The 21,040-nt window shown below is 45.2% G+C and overlaps 1 protein-coding gene across 1 annotated transcript in view; it reads left to right on the forward strand.

The window, feature by feature from the left end:
• PRRC2A (proline rich coiled-coil 2A) overlaps window positions 1–21,040 on the forward strand; it is a 3,202,076-nt gene that overhangs the window by 1,056,870 nt on the left and 2,124,166 nt on the right. The window contains exon 16 of the mRNA XM_044082142.1: window positions 20,633–20,972. Within this exon, the coding sequence (XP_043938077.1) occupies window positions 20,633–20,972 (340 nt within the window). The remainder of the gene's footprint in view (window positions 1–20,632; window positions 20,973–21,040) is intronic.

Genomic DNA, 21,040 nt, shown 5'->3' on the forward strand with positions numbered 1-21,040 from the left:
GCTACCAGTTTCATAGCAAGATCCTGTAAGGGGCAGTAAAAGCCCATTCCACTGGAGCAATGGCATCTTCAGAAGCCTTCTTCAAAGGTTTGGATACTGCTTCTTTTCTGGAAGCTGATACTTGGACGTCTGTCAACACCTTCACCAAACACTACAAGCTTGACTTCATTTCCTGGTCCAGGGCAGGTTGTGCCAGGTCTATCCTGCATGGATTCCTGGAATCTGCATCTAGAACACCACCCCAACCTCAATGAGTGTTGGCACTCACCCATATGCAGAATACTAAAATATGGGAATAGAAGGACATAGAAAAGTTGTGTAAAGTCTTACCTTAACCATAAATGACCTTCTCTTCCATGTTGCAGTATTCCTTCCCACGCTCCTTCCCCTCTCATCTTCTACATTCTTCCTTTTCTGGGTGGCAGTGTTATAGTATTGTGCTTACAGGGCTCCGAATGGGGCTACTCTTCTGAGGGCTGGTGCGTGCCAATGTCACTTTTATGGCCCACGTTCCTCCTCCTTGCCTGACATCTAACGCACCAAAGAGGGACTGAAAGCTTTTGAGCACTGGCTGTAAGTACACGAGACTGAAGGGATAAATCCATATGCAGAATACTGCAACATGGAAGAGGAGTCAATCTACGGTTATGATAAGACTTTACTCAACTTTTCTTTATACATACATATAAATATTTCAGACATGGGCATTAATGCCCTTCTAGCCTGATAATATATCAAAACTCTTGTTCCTGTAAAAAAAAAAAAAATCCCTTGTGTCCAGGCTGTTAAAATTTCTAAATGAGTGCTTTAATCTAATTTGGTAGTCTGTTCCATACATCAGCTGCTTTCTCAAAGAACCGGTTATTGCACTTCTTATTCCTATAGAATCTTCTATGTAAGTCGTCTAATGATTATTTACTTTTTGATAACCCTAAAGATTCCCAGAGGTAGTTGTCTCAGCAAACACTACAAGCTTGACTTTATCTCCAGGTCCAGGGCAGGTTGTTGCCAGGTGTATCCTGCATGAATAATCTTTCACAGTAACTTAAATTTTCACATCCATGGATGCCCTTGGTATATTTCCGCTGTACTTTTTCCAGTTTACTCATGTTTGTTTTCTTATAAGGTTTGCATATTGTTATTCCATACTCAAGTTTGGGTCTAATGTAACTAACAAACAATGACTTCATTTCTGATTTCCTAGACTTTATACAACCTATAGATGTTAAGTTGTCAATCTCGCCTTCATTCTTGCTGGATGGGTTCGGAGCCGATCCTCTGCTCCGACTCGGCCACTTACTAAAGCTCGAGAGCTTATTTTACCAGCTCGAGGCAACTCTATATCCCATGATGCTAGGCGATAACTCCCCAGATCTCGTTTGCCACTTTCGCTTGCGAGGTGTTTTTTTTTTTACCGGCTCCTGGTAAGTCTTACATATAGTGAGTTCAGTCACCCTTTTTGAGTTAATTTATAGTTATTTCTTTCAATAGTGAGCAACTACCCTTAACTTTACTACTTTTTTATATACCTTCCCTTTTTATCCCTTGTATCCCACCCCCTCCACTCTTAGGTTAGGCCTTAAGCCTGCCCCTTTCCTAATTTTCTTAGGGATCCTGTGAGTGTTTGGGTGTGTCAGTATCCCTGTTAACATTTTATTGTTAATTTATATTTTTAGAGTGTGTGTGTGTGCGCGTTTGTTTCTGTTCCTTTTTGAACCCTCGACACTTATGTCGAAGGAACCTAAAGAAGCTAAGGTCTCAGGCTTTAAGAAGTGTGACTCGTGCTGTCAGAAAATGTCTGACAGACGGTCACATTTCTTCTGTTTACTGCCTGGGACCCCTGCACCTGCAGGACTCTTGTTCAGTATGTCATGCATTCAGTCCAAGAGTCCTGCAGGAGTGCAGGAATAAACTTATACTGAGGGGCTTGTTAAAACCCGAGGGCTCCCCGACTAAGTCTGCGTCGGGGAGGCCCTCGAAACCTGCAAAACCGTCGGCTCCAAGTACTAAGCCTTCGGCTGCTGGCTCCTTGTCTGTGCCTAGATCGGCTCCGGCTGGAGCCGATCCATTTCAGTCACAAGTTCTGGTCTCGGCACCACTCTGTGCCGGTACCTCTGAGCCCATACTTTCGTTGTCGGCTCTGGCTGGAGCCGACGTGTCTTCGGCTCCGTTGGCTCCATCTAAGAAGAGGTCAAGCTCTCCTTCATTGGAGTCCATCCATTCGGCTACAAGGTCTCCTCTACTCTCGGAGCGGAGCCATCGGAGCCGATCTTTTCGGTCGAACAGACTTTCAGATCACGACCTTGAGAGAGTGGTGAGTAGGCTGTTAAAGTCTCAGGCATTGGCCCAGATGATCTCTAGCCCGTCTCATCAGACGGTGGCTACTACAACTCCGCCTATTTTTCCTCCTTCGACTCTCCCTCAGAGTTCGGAGCTGGAGCTCCTCGGAGCCGTGACCGTTGTGGCGTCAGAGCCGATGCCTCCCCCTTCGGCTCCTTCGTCTTCCGCTCCGATCTCCTCTTTGATACCTTCATTGGAGTGATCCGGGCGCCTGATCTCTCTCGTCTGCTCCGAGGGGGCGAGTGGCATCAGACCATTGTCCGACCCCGTTCTCCCTCTCGGAGCATCGGCGCTGGTGAGCTCGGCCCCGACATCGGCCTCTGAGCCTTCCCTGTTGGTGCGGCCCGGGGTTCCTACCTCTTCGGAGCAGGGGCCCTCTGGCCTTTCTGATAGGGGAGCCTTCGAGGTGATGAGGAGCGTACTACCCCCAGGGCTTAGTCAACAGTCAGCTCCATCAGCTCCTCCCACTACAGTGCCTGCTGATGTCTCTTCTCACTCTCTTGTTCCCGGACCCAGAGATCCAACGCCTCAGGTTTCCCCACTGGCAATTTCTTCCTCTTCGAGGCTTCTCCTGACCTGTCAGCGGAGCCTCCGAGTAAGAGGACATGTAAGAGGAAGCATGTGGACTCCCTTGAGTCTATTACATCTGACACCGACTTGGATGAGTCGGAGGGATCCCCAAAGTCCCCCTCTGAGGATGTCTCCTTCTCAGACATCCTAGAAATCCTGAAGCAGAGGGGGAACTGGTCTTCCCTTAATCCTTCCGAGGACGAGTCGGTGTACCTGGAGGCGTTCGGTTCTCTACCCTCCACCTCCTGGGTGTCTCTGCCTTTCGACCCCCTTATGGAAGTAGTGGCTCGGAGGGCGTGGTCTGCCCCGGATTCGGTGGAACCCACCCCTCGGAGGCCATCTAAATTCATTACAGCACCAGTTGACAAGCAATTCCTCACAAAAGGTGTACCGGCTGATGCTATGGTGGTGGCTGCAGCCACCAAGAAGGAACTAGCTGATCCTTCAGTACCTATCCATCCTCCTAATAAGGATTCTAGGACCATGGATAGTTACGGTAAGCGGATGTTTTCTTCAGCGACCTTTGCTATGCAGTCGCTGAATTACCTCTGTCACTTCACCCGCCTTCAGAGAGATATTCTCAAAGAGTTGGGAGAAGTCTTACAGGATACATCAGCTGCTGGGTCCCAGGATAAAATAAACTCACAGCTTGGAACCCTGAACTCGATTAACTCTTCCATGCGTCTGATTTCATATGCGGCCGATGGAGCGAGTAGGGCCGCAGGCACAGGAGTGGCCTTAAGGCATCATGCCTGGATGCGGCTGTGTAGTTTTGCGGACCCTTTCAAGGTGTCCTTCACAAATTCCCCTTTTGATGGTTCGGCTTTGTTCGGACCTAAAGTGAAAGACACCTTGACCAGATGCGAGCAAGATGGCAAGACTCTTTCTGCCGTAGGAGTCCGTTTCTCCACCCCTTCAAGACCATACCCTAAGGGTCAGAAGGGTGGGAAAATGTGGTTCCGCAAATCTCAAGGAGTCACGTCTGATGCAAGAGGTCAGTTTTGCCCTAGAGGCAGAGGGGGTCTGCAAAACCAGGGTAGCAGGGAGCCTCTCTCTGACAAACCCTTCCAGCATCCCTGAGATGTTGCCCGATTGTCCACCTTCGGAGGCAGTCGGGGGAAGATTGTCGCTGTACCCAATAGCCTGGCTTTCCCTTACTCAAGACAAATGGGTACAGTCGATCATATCCGAGGGTTACAAAATTCCCTTTATCCAAACCCCAATTCAACAAAAGGGGGAACCCTTCCAGACGTTCCACCCGGTCTAAGGGAACTAGCAGTATCAGAAATATCAAAACTGCTAGCAAAAAGAGCCATCCAGCCAGTCCCAGCAGACCAACTAGGATCCGGAGTCTACTCAAGGTTCTTTTTGGTACCGAAAAAGACAGGGGACTGGAGACCAATATTAAATCTCCGCAAACTGAACAAGTTTGTAAAGAGAACAAGATTCCGGATGGTCACGCTACAGTCCATTCTGCCCTTTCTGGGCAAAGACAATTGGATGTGCTCCATGGACCTTCAGGATGCGTACTATCACATCAAAATTCACAGGCGCTCCAGAAGGTTTCTCCGCTTTTGGCTGGGGGCCAGTCACTACCAATTCAGAGCCCTGCCCTTTGGTCTCACTACAGCCCCCAGAGTGTTCAAATGTATGGCAGCGGTTACGGCTCACCTGAGACTGCAAGGATTCCAGGTGATGTTCTTCATTCCACATTGCTGCAGTCCTAACTATTGGGTAGTCCGCTGTCCCAGTCGGCCTGAATACCAAAGTATATGGCTGACGTCGGTCAAGGCGCATTAGACTGACGTCAGAACGTCAGGGTACTAATGCGCATGACCGACGCCATATCCTCAGTCTTTTTTTGCCGCATGGTCCGATGCAGAAGCAGTTTTGCGAGTGCAGGTTGGCGTTCTGAAAGTTTCTGAAGTCAGAGTTTCAGACCGAATCAAAGTTGGCTAAGTACCCCGTTGGGGAATATTTTGGTTTTTTCTTGCCTCAGTATTTAACCGGATGTCAGAAAAAGTGAATAACTGTATTTCTTGTGGGAAACAGATACCTCATAGGGATTACCATACTTTGTGTATACCTTGTTTAGGGCCGGAGCACGACGTTGTTGGATGCCGCTCTTGTGCTAGATTTAACAAACGCACTATTAAGAGAAGGTTAGACTGTGCCAGGCTAGTTTTTGGAAGCGTTGTAATTATAAAATGCCGTTGGATGCTCCGACGCCCGCTTCGGCCAAAAAGCGCAAGGATAAAGCAGCAAAGCCTAGAGTGGAAGAACCGATAGTCCCGGACGTCGGTTCTTTAGAAGGCTCAGTGGAGCCGGAGGTTCTGCCAGGAGTTTCTTTGGAGTCTCAGGGAGAGACTTTACTGTTACAGGATGTGTCCTCTCAGGAAGTAGGCCAGGCTGAAGGGGCTTCAGGTGGCTGTTCTTCCCTCTCTTCCTAAGGTGGTTAGAGCCTCCCCTTCTGTTTCCAAGGCTTCTTTGAGAGGCAGGCCAAGTTTAACTTCAGTGGGGGTTTCTCCTAGTGCTTCAGGGTCTTTGCCTAAGAAACATATGCTTAAAATGGCAGAGGATTTGATTTCTATGATTAGAGGTTCTATGCCCCCTCCTGATAAGAGGCCTAGGGTGGAACCTGAGTTTGAGAGTTTTGAGCAGTGTTCGGAGGCTTCTGAGTCTTCTTGAAGACTTGCAGGAGTATCCTCCTTATTCTGATTCTGATGTGGATGATTCTACTCCTTCAGCTTCTCCTCCTGAGGATTTTTCATTTTCAGAGACTCTGCATTCCATGAGGGAGCATTTTAAATGGGAAGGTCAAGATTTCTCTGATTCCAGGAAGAGGCTTAGGGAATTCTTGTTTTTACCCCAGCATAGGCCTTTAGCTATACCTCCTGTTCTGAATGTGGTGGAAGATGTTTTGCAGAGGCTTCCTGAATCCTGATTCTTTGCCTCCTGCCCCAGTTAAACCGGATAGGTACTATAGGGTGCCTGAAGCTCATAAGTATCTTTTTAAGAGTCCTAGGGCAGACCCGGAAACTGTCTCTCAAGGGCCTAAAGGTGTGAAGGCTTCTGTTGTTAAAAATCCTGTTCCTCCTGATAGAGGCAAGGGCTTTGGATAGATGGGGAAAGAAAGTGTATACTTCTTCCACTTTAGCCATGAGGGCGTTGAATTGTCAGTTTCACATGTTAAAATATCAGAATTATCTCCTTTCACAATTGAAGTCTAAGGTGGATGCTCTGGCAGAAGGTATTGAGTGTAAAGAGTTGCAGGATTTAGTTCATGTGTCTGAACAGGTGGGTAAGCATTCCTTGCAGTGTGGTTTTGATGCTGTGCAGGCCTCCTCGAGGGTGGCTGCCACTGGTTCTGTTCTTCGTAGGCACGCCTGGTTGAGGGATCAGAATTTAGCTGAGCATGTTAAGACAAGGATTTTGGATGCTCCTTTACAGTCTGATGTGTTGTTTGGTTCGCCTGTGGAAGCAGTTTTAAAGAAAATGGAGGACAAGGCTAAGTCTATGCAAACTGTTAAGGATTTTTGCAGGTGCAGCCTCCAAGTTTAGTAGAAATTGGCCTTCTAAGGGATGGACATATCCTGCTTATGATTCCCAGTCTAGAGGTAGGTCTAGACGTGGTAGGGGCAGAGCTCAAGGTTCTTTTAGTCCTAGAACAGGAGTTCACCTGCTCAGACTTCTGGTGAGGGCAGGGGTCAGTCCTTTCGTAAACAGACCCAATGACCTACCTTTTCAGCTGCCAGTACATTCTCGCCTGGCAGCACCTTTGGGAGGAAGGCTGGCTCTTTTCAAAGAAAATTGGGATTTAATTACCCAAGACAGATGGGTTTTGGATATCATTCACCACGGTTACAGGTTTTATTTCCATACCTTGCCTCCTTTCAAAGGCATGCCAGACATTCCTCCTCTACAAAGAAAAGAGGCTCACAAGCAAATTTCTCTGTTGCTCCAAATAGGGGCCATTCAGCCAGTTCCTGTGCCAGAAAGGGGCCTAGGATTTTACTCTCGCCTGTTCCTAGTACCGAAGAAGGGGAACACGTGGAGACCAATTTTGGATTTATCTATCCTCAACACTTATCTGGACATTCCCAAGTTCAAAATGTTGACGTTACAACAGCTTTTACCTCTGCTGGGCAAAGATCACTGGATGGTAACTTTAGATCTCAAGGAAGCTTACCTTCATGTGCCTATCCGACTAAGTTGCAGGAAGTATCTGCGTTTTTGAGCTGGAGATTCTCATTATCAGTTCTCTGCATTGCCCTTTGGCTTATCCACTGCGCCCAGAGTATTCACAAAGGTTCTGGCTCCAGTGATAGCTTACTTCAGGCTAAAAGGAATACAAATCTATCCTTACTTGGACGACTGCCTGATTCTGGCTCAAGAAAAGGAAGACCTTTTACAGCATTTGGAATATGTGATAGCAGTGCTAAGATGCCTAGGGTATTCTGTGAACGAAATAAAGTCCAGTCTAGTACCCTCTCAAGACATGTGCTTTCTGGGTGTGAGACTGAATACAGCAGCCCAGATGGCCTTTTTAACCCCGGACAAACAAAAGAATCTTTCCAGTTACTTCCATCAACTATCTCTTCAGTCCGGGCTGACTGCAAGGACAGTCTTTCAAGCCTTAGGGTTCATGGCATCTTGTATTCTGGTGCTTCCCAATGCCAAACTGCATATGAGGAAGCTGCAATGGTATCTCAAAAATGTATGGACACAGCACTGCCAGGATTTGGACACTGTCATTCAAATAATACCTTGCATTCAAAAGGAATTTTTGTGGTGGGCTCAGGAATGTCACCTAAACAAGGGACTCTCTGTGACCCGGCCAGAGGCGAGTCAGATTCTAACGACAGATGCCTCAGACATTGCTTGGGGAGCTCATCTAAATGGAAAGTGGATACAAGACAAGTGGCCTGCCAGACTACAGCATCTACATATCAACATGAAAGAGATGTTAGCAGTCCAGTTTGCATTAATGGCTTTCAAGGAGTTACTTCTTCCAGGGCAGGTGTTGATTCTAACAGACAACACAACTGTCATGTGGTACATCAACAAACAAGGGGAACACATTCTTACCCGTTGTGCAGGCAAGCAATGATTTTATGGGAGACTGCGCTCAGCTTGCAACTAACTCTTCAGGCAAGGTTTCTGCCGGAGCACAGAACTCCTTAGCAGATGTGTTAAGCAGACAAATCATGGATCCCCACGAGTGGAAACTGGATCTTCATGTATTTGAAAATTGACAGTGTCATGGGAACTCCAGACATAGATCTGTTCGCTTCTCCACTAAACCACCAGCTGCCAAAGTTTTGCACAAAGAGGTTTCATCACACAGCTTGGAAAGTGGATGCTCTTTCTTTCAGTTGGAAAAATCTTCATGTGTATGCCTTTCCACCTCTGCCTCTTCTCCCAAAGGTGCTCCTAAAGGTCAGACAAGACAAGCCAAGGATGATTTTAATAGCTCCAGATTGGCCTCGGCAACACTGGTACCCATTACTGAGGAATCTGGTAAGGAAGCCTCCATGGCCTTTACCTTTGATTCCACACCTGTTGTCTCAGAGGGACGGTCACCTGCTCAATGTCAAGCTTCACTCTCTTCATCTAACAGCCTGGCATATTCTGTTTTGAAACACAGCAGGTCTCAACTTCCTCAACAAGTTTTAAATGTGATTTTGGAAGCCAGAAGACCTAGTACAAGGAAAGTGTACGCAGAAAAATGGAAGAGATTTTTATTTTGGAGTGCAGCAAACAATTTGGAGATTTCTGAGCCTAATTTGAGTGTGGCTCTTCAATATCTTACTGAGTTATTGGACAAAGGTTTGTCTTTCTCTTCCATTAAGATTCATGCTGCAGCAATTTCAGCTCACTATGATTGTGACCCACCATTGTTTTCGCATCCTTTGTTCAAGCAATTTCTTAGAGGGCAAAGAATATAAGACCCCATGAGCTCCTACTCCTGCTTGGGATCTCAATTTTGTGTTGGAGAAACTTACTCTACAACCTTTTGAGCCTGCGGCTACTGCTGAATTGAAATACTTGTCATGGAAGACTGCTTTTTTGTTGGCCATTACTTCTGCAAGAAGGGTTTCTGAATTGCAGGCCCTTATGGCGGTAGAGCCTTTTTTGATTTTTCATAAGGATAGGGTATCTTTACGTACTAATCCTTCCTTTATGCCTAAGGTGGTTTCTAGTGTGGCTTTAAACCAAACTATTCATTTGCCTACTTTTTATGCAGATCCCCAAAATAAAGGGGAAAAGATTTTGCACACTTTAGATGTACACAGGCAATTGCGTTATTATTTAAGCAGGACTAAGGATTTTAGGCAGTCTCAGCAGTTGTTTCTTTTGCTTTGAGTTCTCAGGGCAAGCCTGTGTCAAAACAAACTATTTCTAAGTGGATTGGGTTTTGCATTGCATTTTGTTATTCCCATCATGGCAAGGAGATTCCAGCTGGAATTAGACCTCATTCCACTAGGGCTACTGCCACTTCAACAGCATTTCTAAGGGGGGTGGCAACTAAGGATATTTTGGAGGCAGCTACTTGGAGTTCAGTGCATACTTTCTCTAAGCATTATCACCTTCCTCTCTACTCTAAATCTAGGGCTGGTTTTGCCACAGCTATTTTGCAAGGCATGTTGTCAGCTCCTGCTTCCTTATGATTTGCCAGCCTCCCTTACCTCTGCTTTGGGATCCTACCCAATAGTTAGGACTGCAGCAATGTGGAATGAAGAACATAGTACAGTTTTGTACCTACCATAAATGTAGATGTTCGAGGATCCACATTGCTGCAGTCCAATTTACCCTCCCTCCTTCCCCTCTGTGTTTAGGGGTGGTTGTGCAGGTGAGGTTATTCTCTGGTAATTTTGTATATATTGTACATATTTTTGGTGCAGGAATGTTTGGAAGTTTTGGTTTTGGCCTTGTCTTTTTAGGGTCTTCTGACATCTGGGGCAAGAAAAGACTTAGGATATGGCGTTGGTCATGCGCATTAGTACCCTGACGTTCTGACGTCAGTCTAATGCGCCTTGACCGACGTCAGCCATATACTTTGGTATTCGGGCCGACTGGGACAGCGGACTACCCAATAGTTAGGACTGCAGCAATGTGGATCCTCGAACATCTACATTTATGGTAGGTACAAAACTGTACTTTTCCATATCTAGACGACTGGCTCCTCACTGCCACCACCAGGCATCACCCTCTCCAAGCCAGAGCTTACACCATTCACATTTGCAGAGGGCTAGGAATCTCTATAAATTTCGAAAAGTCTGCCTTGTCGCCTTGTCAATCTATTACCTTTATAGGCGCCAACTTGAACACCGTACAACTTTCAGCAAAGTTAACAGACCAAAGAGTCTTAGATATTCAAAACCATGTCCAGGTTCTTCTTCAGAGCGACAAAATTCAGGCCAGGTATGTTCTGAAAGTATTGGGTCTTATGGCGGCTGCCATAACACTTCTTCCCCTTGCATGTTTTCACATGCGTCTACTACAGTGGATGCTGTTCGCCCAATGGTCTTTTCAGCAACTTCCCATGCACCACAAGGTCATGATAACTCAAACTTGCAAATGTCATCTGTCCTGGTTGATATTGTCCCCTCAAGTCCATCAGGGCAGACCCTTTGTTCCTCCTCCCCCAGTTGCCACGGTGACATCGGACACCTCCCTGATCGGGTGGGGGGGCATTTTCAGGGCAGGATGGTCCATGGCACTTGGCAACCTTTCGAATGCCACCTGCACATAAATGTCCTAAAGATGAGAGCAATGCTGTTAACGTTGCAAGCCCTCCACGACTCTCTTCCCCTACGAACTATTGCAATTCAAACTGACAATTTGTCCGTAGTGTGGTATATCAACAAGCAAGGCGGAACCAAGTCCTATCCCCTGTGTCGAGAGACACTCAGACTTTGGCAATGGGCGATCTCCTCTCAGCGGTTTCTGATAGCAACGCATATCCCCGGGAAGTCCAACTACATAGCGGACAGGTTGAGCAGAGCCATACTCATGCCACACGAGTGGTCTCTCAAACAATCGGTAGCGGAAGAGATTTTTCAGAAGTGGGGTCTTCCTTGCTGCGATCTTTTTGCTACATCCCAAAACAGCAAATGCCCTGACTTTTTCACCCTCTTCCCCCTTCCAGGCCATCCCCTCAGACGCTCTAGTCCAAGATTGGCCTCTGGGACTTCTCTATGCCTTTCCACCTTTTCCTCTAATTCCACAAGTAATTCAGAAAGCAACCGCCTTGACAGCCAAGTTGATTCTCATTGCCCCTTATTGGCCTTGACAGATATGGTTTCCGTTCCTGCATCATTATCTTTTGGTGCAGCCTTGGCATCTGGACCCAGCTCCAGATCTGTTGACCCATCAGTCGGGGCAGCTGCCCCAATCCCTACAGTCTCTCAACCTCACTGCTTGGTTGCTCCACTTCCGTCTTTAGCCAGGCTTCCTATGATTTCTAATTCTGTCCGGGATATCATAGTAGCTTCCCTTAAATCTTCCACCAGAAGGATTTACACTAGTAAATGGAAACGTTTCTCTTTCTGGGCAAAAGCAAGGAATATAGATCCTTTTACTGCCCCAATTCATTCGGTCTTAGACTTCCTAGCCGAAATTTTTCATTTAGGGTCTTCTGCCTCTACAGTAAAGGTTCAGTTGGCAGCCATATCGAATTTTCATACAGGCTTATCGGACCACAACATCATGTCCAATAAGCTTTGCAAAGCCTTCCTTAAAGGTGCGTTTTTACTTAGGCCTCCGATCAAAGATCCTCCACTTCAGTGGGATCTTAATTTAGTCTTAACATCCTTAATTCTCCCCCCCTTTGAACCTGCGGTCTCCTGTTCATTGAAATTTCTTTCCTGGAACACACTTTTCCTAGTCGCCATTATTTCTGCTAGGAGAGTATCAGAGCTTCACGCCCTCTGCATTCGTCCTCCCTACTTAATCTTCCATAAAGACAGAGTTTCTCTAAGGACTAATCCATCCTTCTTGCCCAAGGTGGCTTCACAGAAATTTAAGTCAATCAATTGATCTCCCAGTTTTTTTCCCAAACTATACTAATAGAGCGGAGCAAAAGCTGCATTATCTAGATGTTCACCGCCAGCTCCGATACTATTTGGATAGAACCAAACAAATAAGGAAGTCTGATCAACTGTTTTTATCGTACGCAGAAAATAAGAAAGGCCTTCCTGTTTCCAAGGTAACCCTATCTAGGTGGCGGTCTTCTGTGATTACATCTATTTATCAACTCAGAGGCAGAGAATTAACTTCTAAGCCAAAAGCCCATTCAACTAGAGCACTAGCTACATCTACAGCTTTTCAAGCTAGACTACCAATAGACACTATCTGTGCGGCAGCCACATGGGCCTCTCCTCATACCTTTGTTTCACATTACAAATTGGACATGGCCTCCAGGGACAGAGCAACATTTGGTTCCACCATTCTTAAGAGTCTGTTCCAATGAGCCACCCAGGATGAAGGTGCTAGGACGGTCCCATCCAGCAAGAATGAAGGCGAGATTGACAACTTAACATTGAGAAGTTATGTACCTACCATAACGTTCCAGGTTAGTTGTCTTCTCTTGCCTTCTTTCTTGCATCCCACCCACCATCCCCCTAGCCTGGACAGACCAAGAAGATCTTCCCTTCCTTGAAGGGTCCTTTTATTCCTTTGTTCACTATCTAGGTGTCCTAGGATATATATAGTGTAAATAATTATTTTTGGAGGTTTTTATTCCTCTTCCTCCTCCTTCCAGTTGGAGGATTTTGTTTTATTGGCCTATGCTAGGTTTTTCAGCTTCCAAACGAGATCTGGGGAGTTATCACCTAGCATCATGGGATATAGGGTTGCCTCGAGCCGGTAAAATAAGCTCTCGAGCTTTAGTAAGTGGCCGAGTCGGAGCCGAGGATCGGCTCCGAACCCATCCAGCAAGAAAGAAGGCGAGAGAAGACAACTAACATGGAAACGTTATGGTAGGTACATAACTTCTCATTTTATAACTATTGGTATGATTAGGAAAAACTCAAAGCTGTGTCTACCCATATACCCAGGTCCTTAAATGAATCTACAGTTTCATTGACTGTGTGGTATATTAAATATTCACCTTAAATTTGATTCCCAAATCTCACATGCTTAGTTTTTGATGTATTTATCAGCATATGTCCTGTGCCTAAATGGTCAATTTATTCAAGTTATATAGAATGTATAACACCTCAGATGAAAAAATTATGTCTTAAATATACAATCTAAACAAGTAGGGGCCTAGGACAGAGCCCTGTAGGACGCCCTGACTATACTCAAGAATTTCACCTGTCCAGTTGCTGTATGATACTTGTCATGTCCTATTTGTGAGCCATGCAGCTACCCATCTTATCAAGAGTGCATTGATACCGAGTTCTAATTTATTGATCAGTGTTTTGTTGTATGACACTGTCAAATGTTGGTTAAATCAATATAAATTGCATCACAGCATAATTTTTCTTTCATAGCTGTTATATTGTTATAGAACATAATGCTACATGTAGTAGTAGAGCTATTTTAAACATATGCATGCTGATATGTGGTTTCAAGTTCCAACCTATCCAATTCTGACAGTAACTTATCCAATATTGTCTTCTCCATTTTTTTTCCAAAGCATGAAAGTAGAATTAAGGGTGTATATGACTGTATTTGTCCTACTCCCCTTTCCCTTAGACAGGTTTAATAAGCTCATGTCTCCAATCTTGAGCTATCTCCCCATATTTATGTGACCCAGTACATAATAGATATAATGGTACTGCAAGTTCTTGCTGAAGTGTTCTCAGGTCATTACTAATTCCATCTCCTCCCTGTGCTTTGTTGGATCCAGTTTATACAGTTCATGCTGCAGAAGATACATCTTCCAGGGCTATGGCCAAGAGGTATGGTTTTTAAAGAGGGTTGTGTGACTGTATTCTCAAACTTCTAGATGATAAAGATGAGGTTTTAAATTTGCCCTTGGATATAGAGCTTGTTTGGCCCCTCTGCTGCAGAGGTGGTCAAAAAGTGTAGTAAAGGGGGCAAGCTTAAGTGAATCCCTAAGATTTTTTTTCAGCCCTCATTTTCCAAATTGTCCTAGGGATTTTCTTTCTCCTCATCCAGTTTCAGCAAAAAAAAATAAATAAATAAGCAGTCTCAAAAGAATTCAGGTAAACAGATGTTTAGTAAGAAGTGGCAAGGAGGTTCCAAAAAAGTTTCAAACCTCCCAGAACCAAGGACACTCAGTCTGAATCACTATTCGCGAGACCTTGTGACACTTTGCCCACCCTAGCCCTCTTCCTGTTCGAGAAACTCTGAATCTCCATTTTTCTCTTGGGCAACAGATTTTCAGTCTAATGGGTTCTGAAAATCATCCTTCAGGGTTACAGATGGCAGTGGAAGGAAATGATCCCTTTCCAGGGGTCATTGCTCATCCTGCAGATCAGACTGTTTTGATTTTACCTGTTCTTCATATGCTGTCCCAAGGAATGATGGAACCATTTCTCCTTCCATAGTGGGGAAGGGCCTTTATTCAAAGATGTTCCTAGTCCCAAAGAAAGAAAATGCTTGGAGGCCAGTTCTGGATCTTTTTCCTAAATCTGTTTGTGGTAGTGCCCAAATTCAAAATGACCTGTTTGTGATAGTTCCCAAATTCAAAATAATGTCACTTCGCAACCTGCTGCTTTTTCTTCCTTCATATTTCCTGTTAACACTAGTCTTAAATATGTTTATCACATTCTCATTCATCAAACTAGAGTTAAATGTTTATCACATTCCTATTCATCCAGACTTCTGGAGTTTCTTAAAGTTCTGTGTATCTAGATCACACTATCAGTTATTTGCCTTACCCTTTGGACTATCCACTGCACCAGTAGTGTTCACAGTGTCTAGCTCCAGTTGCAGATAAGTCAGATATCTCTCTCTTGGGTAAGAGAGCTCTTGCACAAGCTGGGATTCCAAGAGAACATGCAAGTGTCCATCTTCAGTCCGTCACACAGGATTGTGTTCTGGGATGTCAACTAGACCCCTCAGTTCAAAGAACTTTTATTTCACAAGAAAAATAGATCTTTTAGATCTATTTCTAAGGTTCTCTTCAGACTTCAGTCACTGTGAGGGAATGCCTCAGGATTTTGGGTGTCATGACGTCTAGGATTCTCATGATAACCCTGGCAAGACTCCATATGAGGAAGATATAGTTGTATATGAAATCTCTTTGGTCCCAATATCAACACCCATTATCTTTTCAGATCCCAGTACTGGGGCTTGTCAGAAGATAAATCACTTGGTGGAGGCAATGTATGTCCTTAAATCAAGGTCTCCCCTTCTCCCTCCCTGATTCAAAGCACTATAGATGCTTTAGACATTAGTTGGGGAGTACTTTCAAAAGAGTTGAAAGTCTAGGGGATGTGGGACACCAAGGACAGATGCAGGTTGATAAATATCAAGGAGATGCTTGCCCTGATTAAGGCACTCAATTCTCTGAACCATCTTTGGTCTCCGGCACCTCTTCTAGTGGTTGTAGACAATACCAGAGCGATGTGGTACATCAACAAGCAAGGAGGAACCAGGTCATGCTCCCTTTGCAGACTAGCCATGTTGGCTTTGGATATAGTTGTACAGCATAATCTCTCTGTTCAGGTGTCCTACATACAGTCAGAGCAAAATTGTGTGGTAGGCAGACTGAGCAGGACCAGGGCAGACCCTCATGACTGGAAACTAGATCTGGGGGGTTTCAGAGATTTGATCCATCTGTGTAGATTTTGTGAAGCAGACCTCTTTGCCCCCTCTCCGAAAAATCAGCTTGCAAAATTCTGTTTCCAGACTCCATGCAAGAAGGCCTGGAAGACGGATGCCTTTTCTTTGGACAGGAATGTTCCTGTGTTCCATTCCCCACAAGAGCCAGGGGTGTCTGCACCCCGATATCAATCGTTTTCAATTGACTGCCTGCATGCTAAGGTCTTAATTCCTTTTAGGCAGCTGTTTTCTGAGGATGTGTAGCAGGTACTAATGGAGGCAAGAACACCTGCTACTAGAAAATCATATATTAGCAAATGGAAAACGTTTTCTTATTGGTACCAATACCCATTCAGAGCTAGGTGTTCTCTGGTTTTGCAATATTTGTGTGACTTTACTATTCTGTTGCTTTTTTTATTCCTCTATCAAGGTTCATTTATATGCCATTTCAGCATGTCTGCCCATGGATCCTTCTCTTTCAAGGCAAAATATTCTTGGAAGGGGTTTTGCATAGGGGGCCTCCAGGAAACCATTGCCCCACTCCTTGGGATCTTAATTCTGTGTTAAGAGAAATGAACACTTGCTCCATTTAAACCAGCTAAATCTGTCTGACTTGAGGTTCTTAACATTGAAAACAGTTTCATAGATTGCTCTAACCTCTGCAAGAATGGTATCAGAGTAGCAAGCTCTTATGATGAATCAACCCTGCCTCATTCGTCACAAGGACATCGTTTCTTTGAGAGCTAATCCTCCTTATATGCCCAAAGTGATGTCAGAGTTTACATTGTCAGATTGTCCATCTTTGTTTTTTCTTTCTGAAACCTAAAAATAAGGGGGAAAGGATACTCCATACCTTGGATGTCCATGGACGAGACTGATGCGCTCTTAATAGAAGTAAAGCTTCCAGATCAGTTAATTTTTTGTGAAGATAAGAAGAGGCAACTGGTGTCAGAGCAGACTATTTTCAGATGGTCATCTAAGGCTATTGCCTTTTGTTAATACGCAGTCTGACAAATTTATTCCAAGCAGGGTCAGGTCCCACTCTACAAGGACCTTGACTTTTTCGAAATAGTTGGATTCTAAGAGTATTCTAGAAGCTTGCTACTTGGTCCTCTGTACATACTGTTTGAAAACTCTCTAAGCTGGATTCTGTCTCTTGTTCTAGACTATGCTTTGCTAGGACCATTCTCCATGAGCTTCTGGACCCTTCTTCCACCTCCCAAATATAGCTAGCTGCTGTAATCTACCTGTACAGCTAAGGCTACAGCAGCAGTGATCAGTATGAAGAACATAGTATAGTTGTCTAAGCTAAACTTAACAGTAGATGTTCTAATGATCTCTGTTGCAGTAGCACCCTCCATCCATCCCCCTTGTTTTTTATATCAGTGTGTGGACATTAATTTTTTGTTAATCTTAGCCTTGTCCTTTCAGGCGTGGCCTCCCTCTGTCTGCTGGCAGGAATGATCTAAAGGATTTTGTGCCCAAACTTGTCTTTTACTCAGCTCGAGCTGCTCAACAGTTTGAGCGCATTGAAGGTGCCCTGAAGTTTTGGATACTGGCTGGCTTTTTTATCCTTGACAGTATATAACCCATCGATTCAAGTGTTTTCCTTTTAGTAGTAGACTGTGGTGTCTTATTTGAACCAGCCCAATACACCCATGTTTTGTATTCCAGTAGAAGGTATCATAGGTTCATACTAGGCTATCTACCCTAGGGCATTTATAAGCCTAGCCGGAATGTGTTTGGCTTTCGCCACCCATTTTAAATTTATTTTGCTATGCCCTTTTTCGAGGTTAGTATACTGTGCCTCTGTCTAACAGTGACACAGAAGTGATACCCGGGGTAAACCTACGATCTCTCATCCACTCATCAAGATTCCTCTTGAAGAGAGTCAGTGAGGGACTCTGCCTAACCTGGACTGGGATTTTATTCCAGAGTGAAGGGAGCCTCTGGGTTATGAATCTGTCCCTCCAGCATGTCCTATTTATTTCAGTGCTGAGGTTCAAGTCACGAGTGTAGCTCGATGGGATTTGGATTTTCTGAGGTGCAGCATGTCCATTAATTCTGGGTTGGACATGGCTTTATACGTCAGGCACAGATCGCCTCTGAACAGGCGGTATGCCACTGAGTAGAGCTGGAGTTTCTTTAACCAGGCAGCATATGGCATCTGTTTGAGCCCTTTGATCCTCTTGGTGAGGCACTTTTGGGGTCTTTCCAGTTGCTGCAGGTGTCTGGTAAGGTACATCCCAAAAGGGGCATTGTACTCAATTATAGGCCTGATGAGGGATGAGTAAAGAGGCATGATGACCTCCCCTGATCTAGATGTGAATCCCTTCATGATTAGGTGGGCTATATAAAATGTTTTTCTAACCACTTTGGCCATGTGGTTGTCAAATGAGAGACTGATATCAACTTGGGTCTCCAGGTCCCTAATTACTACTTCTGTACTTAATGGATTACCACCTATGTGGTAATTTGTGGGCACTTTGTTTTTGCGAAAGGGGATGACTATACACTTTTTGGCATTTAGCTTGAGGCCATGGCTCTGGCACCAGTTGTCTGTTTCTATGAGGCCCTTTTGGAGAATGCTTGTGTCGGCTGGAGAGTCTATTATGGCGCCCAGTTTGCAGTCATCTGCGAACTTGGTCAGCCACAGTCCTTCCGTGTTGGCCTGTACCTCCAAGAAATGTATACCGAACAAGAGAGGTCCCAGGACTGAGCCTTGTGGGACACCACTTGTAACTGGTTTGGAGTCTGACATGGCTCCAGCAATTCTAACCATGTGGGTTCTGTCCTTGAGCCAGTTTGCAATCCATCTAGTGACACAGGGGTTTATATTTAAGCTGGTGAGCTTATCTATAATGCCCGAGTGGGGTATTGTATCGAAGGCTTTTGCGAGGTCCAGGTAGGCTGTGTGGACCACCTTCCCCTCGTCAATGGCCTTGGTGACTGTTTCAAAGAAGTCAACCAGGTTTAAGAGGCAGGATCTGCCCTTAACAAAGCCAAACTGGGTAGGATCCAGTGTCTGTAGGTCCCCAATATCTTTATTTATGAGGTCCATGATGATCCTTTCCATAGCTTTGCAGACCAAGCTAGTCAGGCTTATGGGGCGATAGTTTCCAGGATCCATTGAGACACCACCTTTATGGAGAGGGACCACTGTTGCTGTATGCCACTCTTTGGGCACATATCCTGTAGTAAGGCTGAGATTGAACAGTAGTTTTATGTTTGGGTTTAGCTCTTCTTGGAGTTCATGTAGGACGCAGCCCGGGACACCGTCTGATCCCATTGATGCTGTGTTTTTTGCTTTGGAGAGGGCGGCTCTTACCTGAGCATCTGAGATGTCAGGCGGGCAGCACTCTGCTGGGATAGATATTTGCCCTTTGGTGGGGGTTTGCTGAACCTGTCAGCTAGGATGTTGGCAATGTCTGTGGGTTTAGTGTATTTTTTGTCATTTTGGACTAATTCTGAGCATATCTGGGAATTACCACCCAGGTTCCTAACATAACTAAAGAAAGCCTTGTGATTATCCGTAGTGTCCTGTGCAATTTTTCTCTCGAAGCTGGCCTTGGACAATTTTATGAGTGCCCGTAGTTTTTTGCTAATACTGATCAGTGATGCCTTCCCTTTTTGGGATTTTGCTCTATCATTTAGTAGCTTCCTCCTTCTATTGTATAGTTTGTTTATGGCTGGGGTCCACCAGACAGAGGACGTCTGCCTTTGGAGGATTGGGTCTTGGTTTTATTTGGAATCGCATGATCCCATGCATTCCTGAAGGTGTTCATAGAATGCATTTATAAAGGATTCTGCGGTCTGGGCCGTATTTTCCACAGGCCCGGGGGCTTTGAAGGATTCTACCTCGGTTTTGAGGAGTGTGAAATTTGCTTTAGAGAAGTTTTTCACTGTGGTTTTCTGGGCAGGGGGTGAGGTGAATATCCAGTGAGATTAGTTTATGGTCTGATCTTACCAGTGAGGGATACACTTCTGGTCTGGAGCATAGAGTCCCCATGTTGGTGATGATCAGGTCCAGTATGTTTTCCCCTCTTGTGGGAGTGGTAACAAGTTGTTCCATAGCATTTGAGTTTATAAATTCTAGGAACCTTTGGGCTAGGGTGTTGGAGCTAGAGTAATGCTCCCAGTCTATGTTTGGGTAGTTGAAGTCGCCCAGTATAATGGTGTTTGGAGAGACCTTCATATTTTCCAGTGTTCTCAGAAAGGCTGAGTGGGGTTCCTGGGTTTGGGAGGGTGGTCTATAGCAGGCTATAAACTGGAAGGCAGTTTTATCCACGGTTAGTTGCACATGGATAGTCTCTGATGCTTCGTGCTTTGCCACCAACCTGGAGGTGTGGGTATCTTTGATGAATATCGATACTCCCCCCCCTCCTTTTGTGGTTCGGTCCAAGTTTTGGGGCCGAAAAGCATGGTATGAGGTATAACCTGGTAGTGCTGGGGTGCTCTCGGGAGCCCTGAACCAGGTTTCTGTTACTGCACAGATATCGATGTTCTCCATGCTAAGGAGAGTTTCGAGTGCATGCATCTTGAGGTTTAGACTTCTGGCATTGAGTAGCATTACTCTTAGTTTCTTATCCCTTGTGATACCTATGGAGGTGGGTTTGTCTTTTGAGCCTTGCCTAAAAAGGCAGTATGGGGGTAGCAGTAGTCTTTTAATTGTCTTGGGGACCATGTCACAGTCCCCCTGTAGTGATGTCTTCAGGGCTGTCACTGACATCTACAATCATGCTAACTAACAAAAGCAACCCCAGGACACATTTATTGACTTATGGTTTTGTATATATCTGACACAAATTTGTGAGGATGCATGATGAAGACTGTAAAAATTTGGAACTGAAGCAAATAACTGAAAGGTGTTTCTTTTCCCTCTTCTGTAACTGCCTTTTGTTTTGACTGCTTGGAAAACTGCTCTGGAAGCTTGTGTTGAAACCCTAGTGACATAAGAATTTATATTTTTATTCATTTTTAGGAGCAGTTTCTAAAGCAGCAACAGTGGCAGCAGCAGCAGACCCAGCAGCTCAGTCAGCCATCTCAAACTCAGCTGGCCCCAGCTCCGCCTTTGCCCCAACAGCAGCAAAGCTTGCCTATTGGTGGTGCCCAGGCTCTACATCACCAGCAGCAGTCATCAACACAGCAGTCTGGACAGCCTGCACTAACCCCGCAGCAGAAGTCCATGTATCATGCAGCTGCTGCTGTGCCTTTTGATCAGTGCTGTTGGCTTATGGCTCAAATGCCAGGACACTACATGAGAATGATGCCAGGAAGGCAACCCATGGATTTTTACTCTGCACCTGGAGTTCATTCAGCAGGTAAGTCCCAGGCATTTGGCCACAATTAAGTAATGGTCCTACAAGACTAACTTTAGGGGTTGTGAACT

Source organism: Protopterus annectens, chromosome 9.part0 (assembly GCF_019279795.1).
Source record: "Protopterus annectens isolate FY-2018-M chromosome 9.part0, PAN1.0, whole genome shotgun sequence".
Classification (NCBI taxonomy): domain Eukaryota; kingdom Metazoa; phylum Chordata; order Ceratodontiformes; family Protopteridae; genus Protopterus; species Protopterus annectens.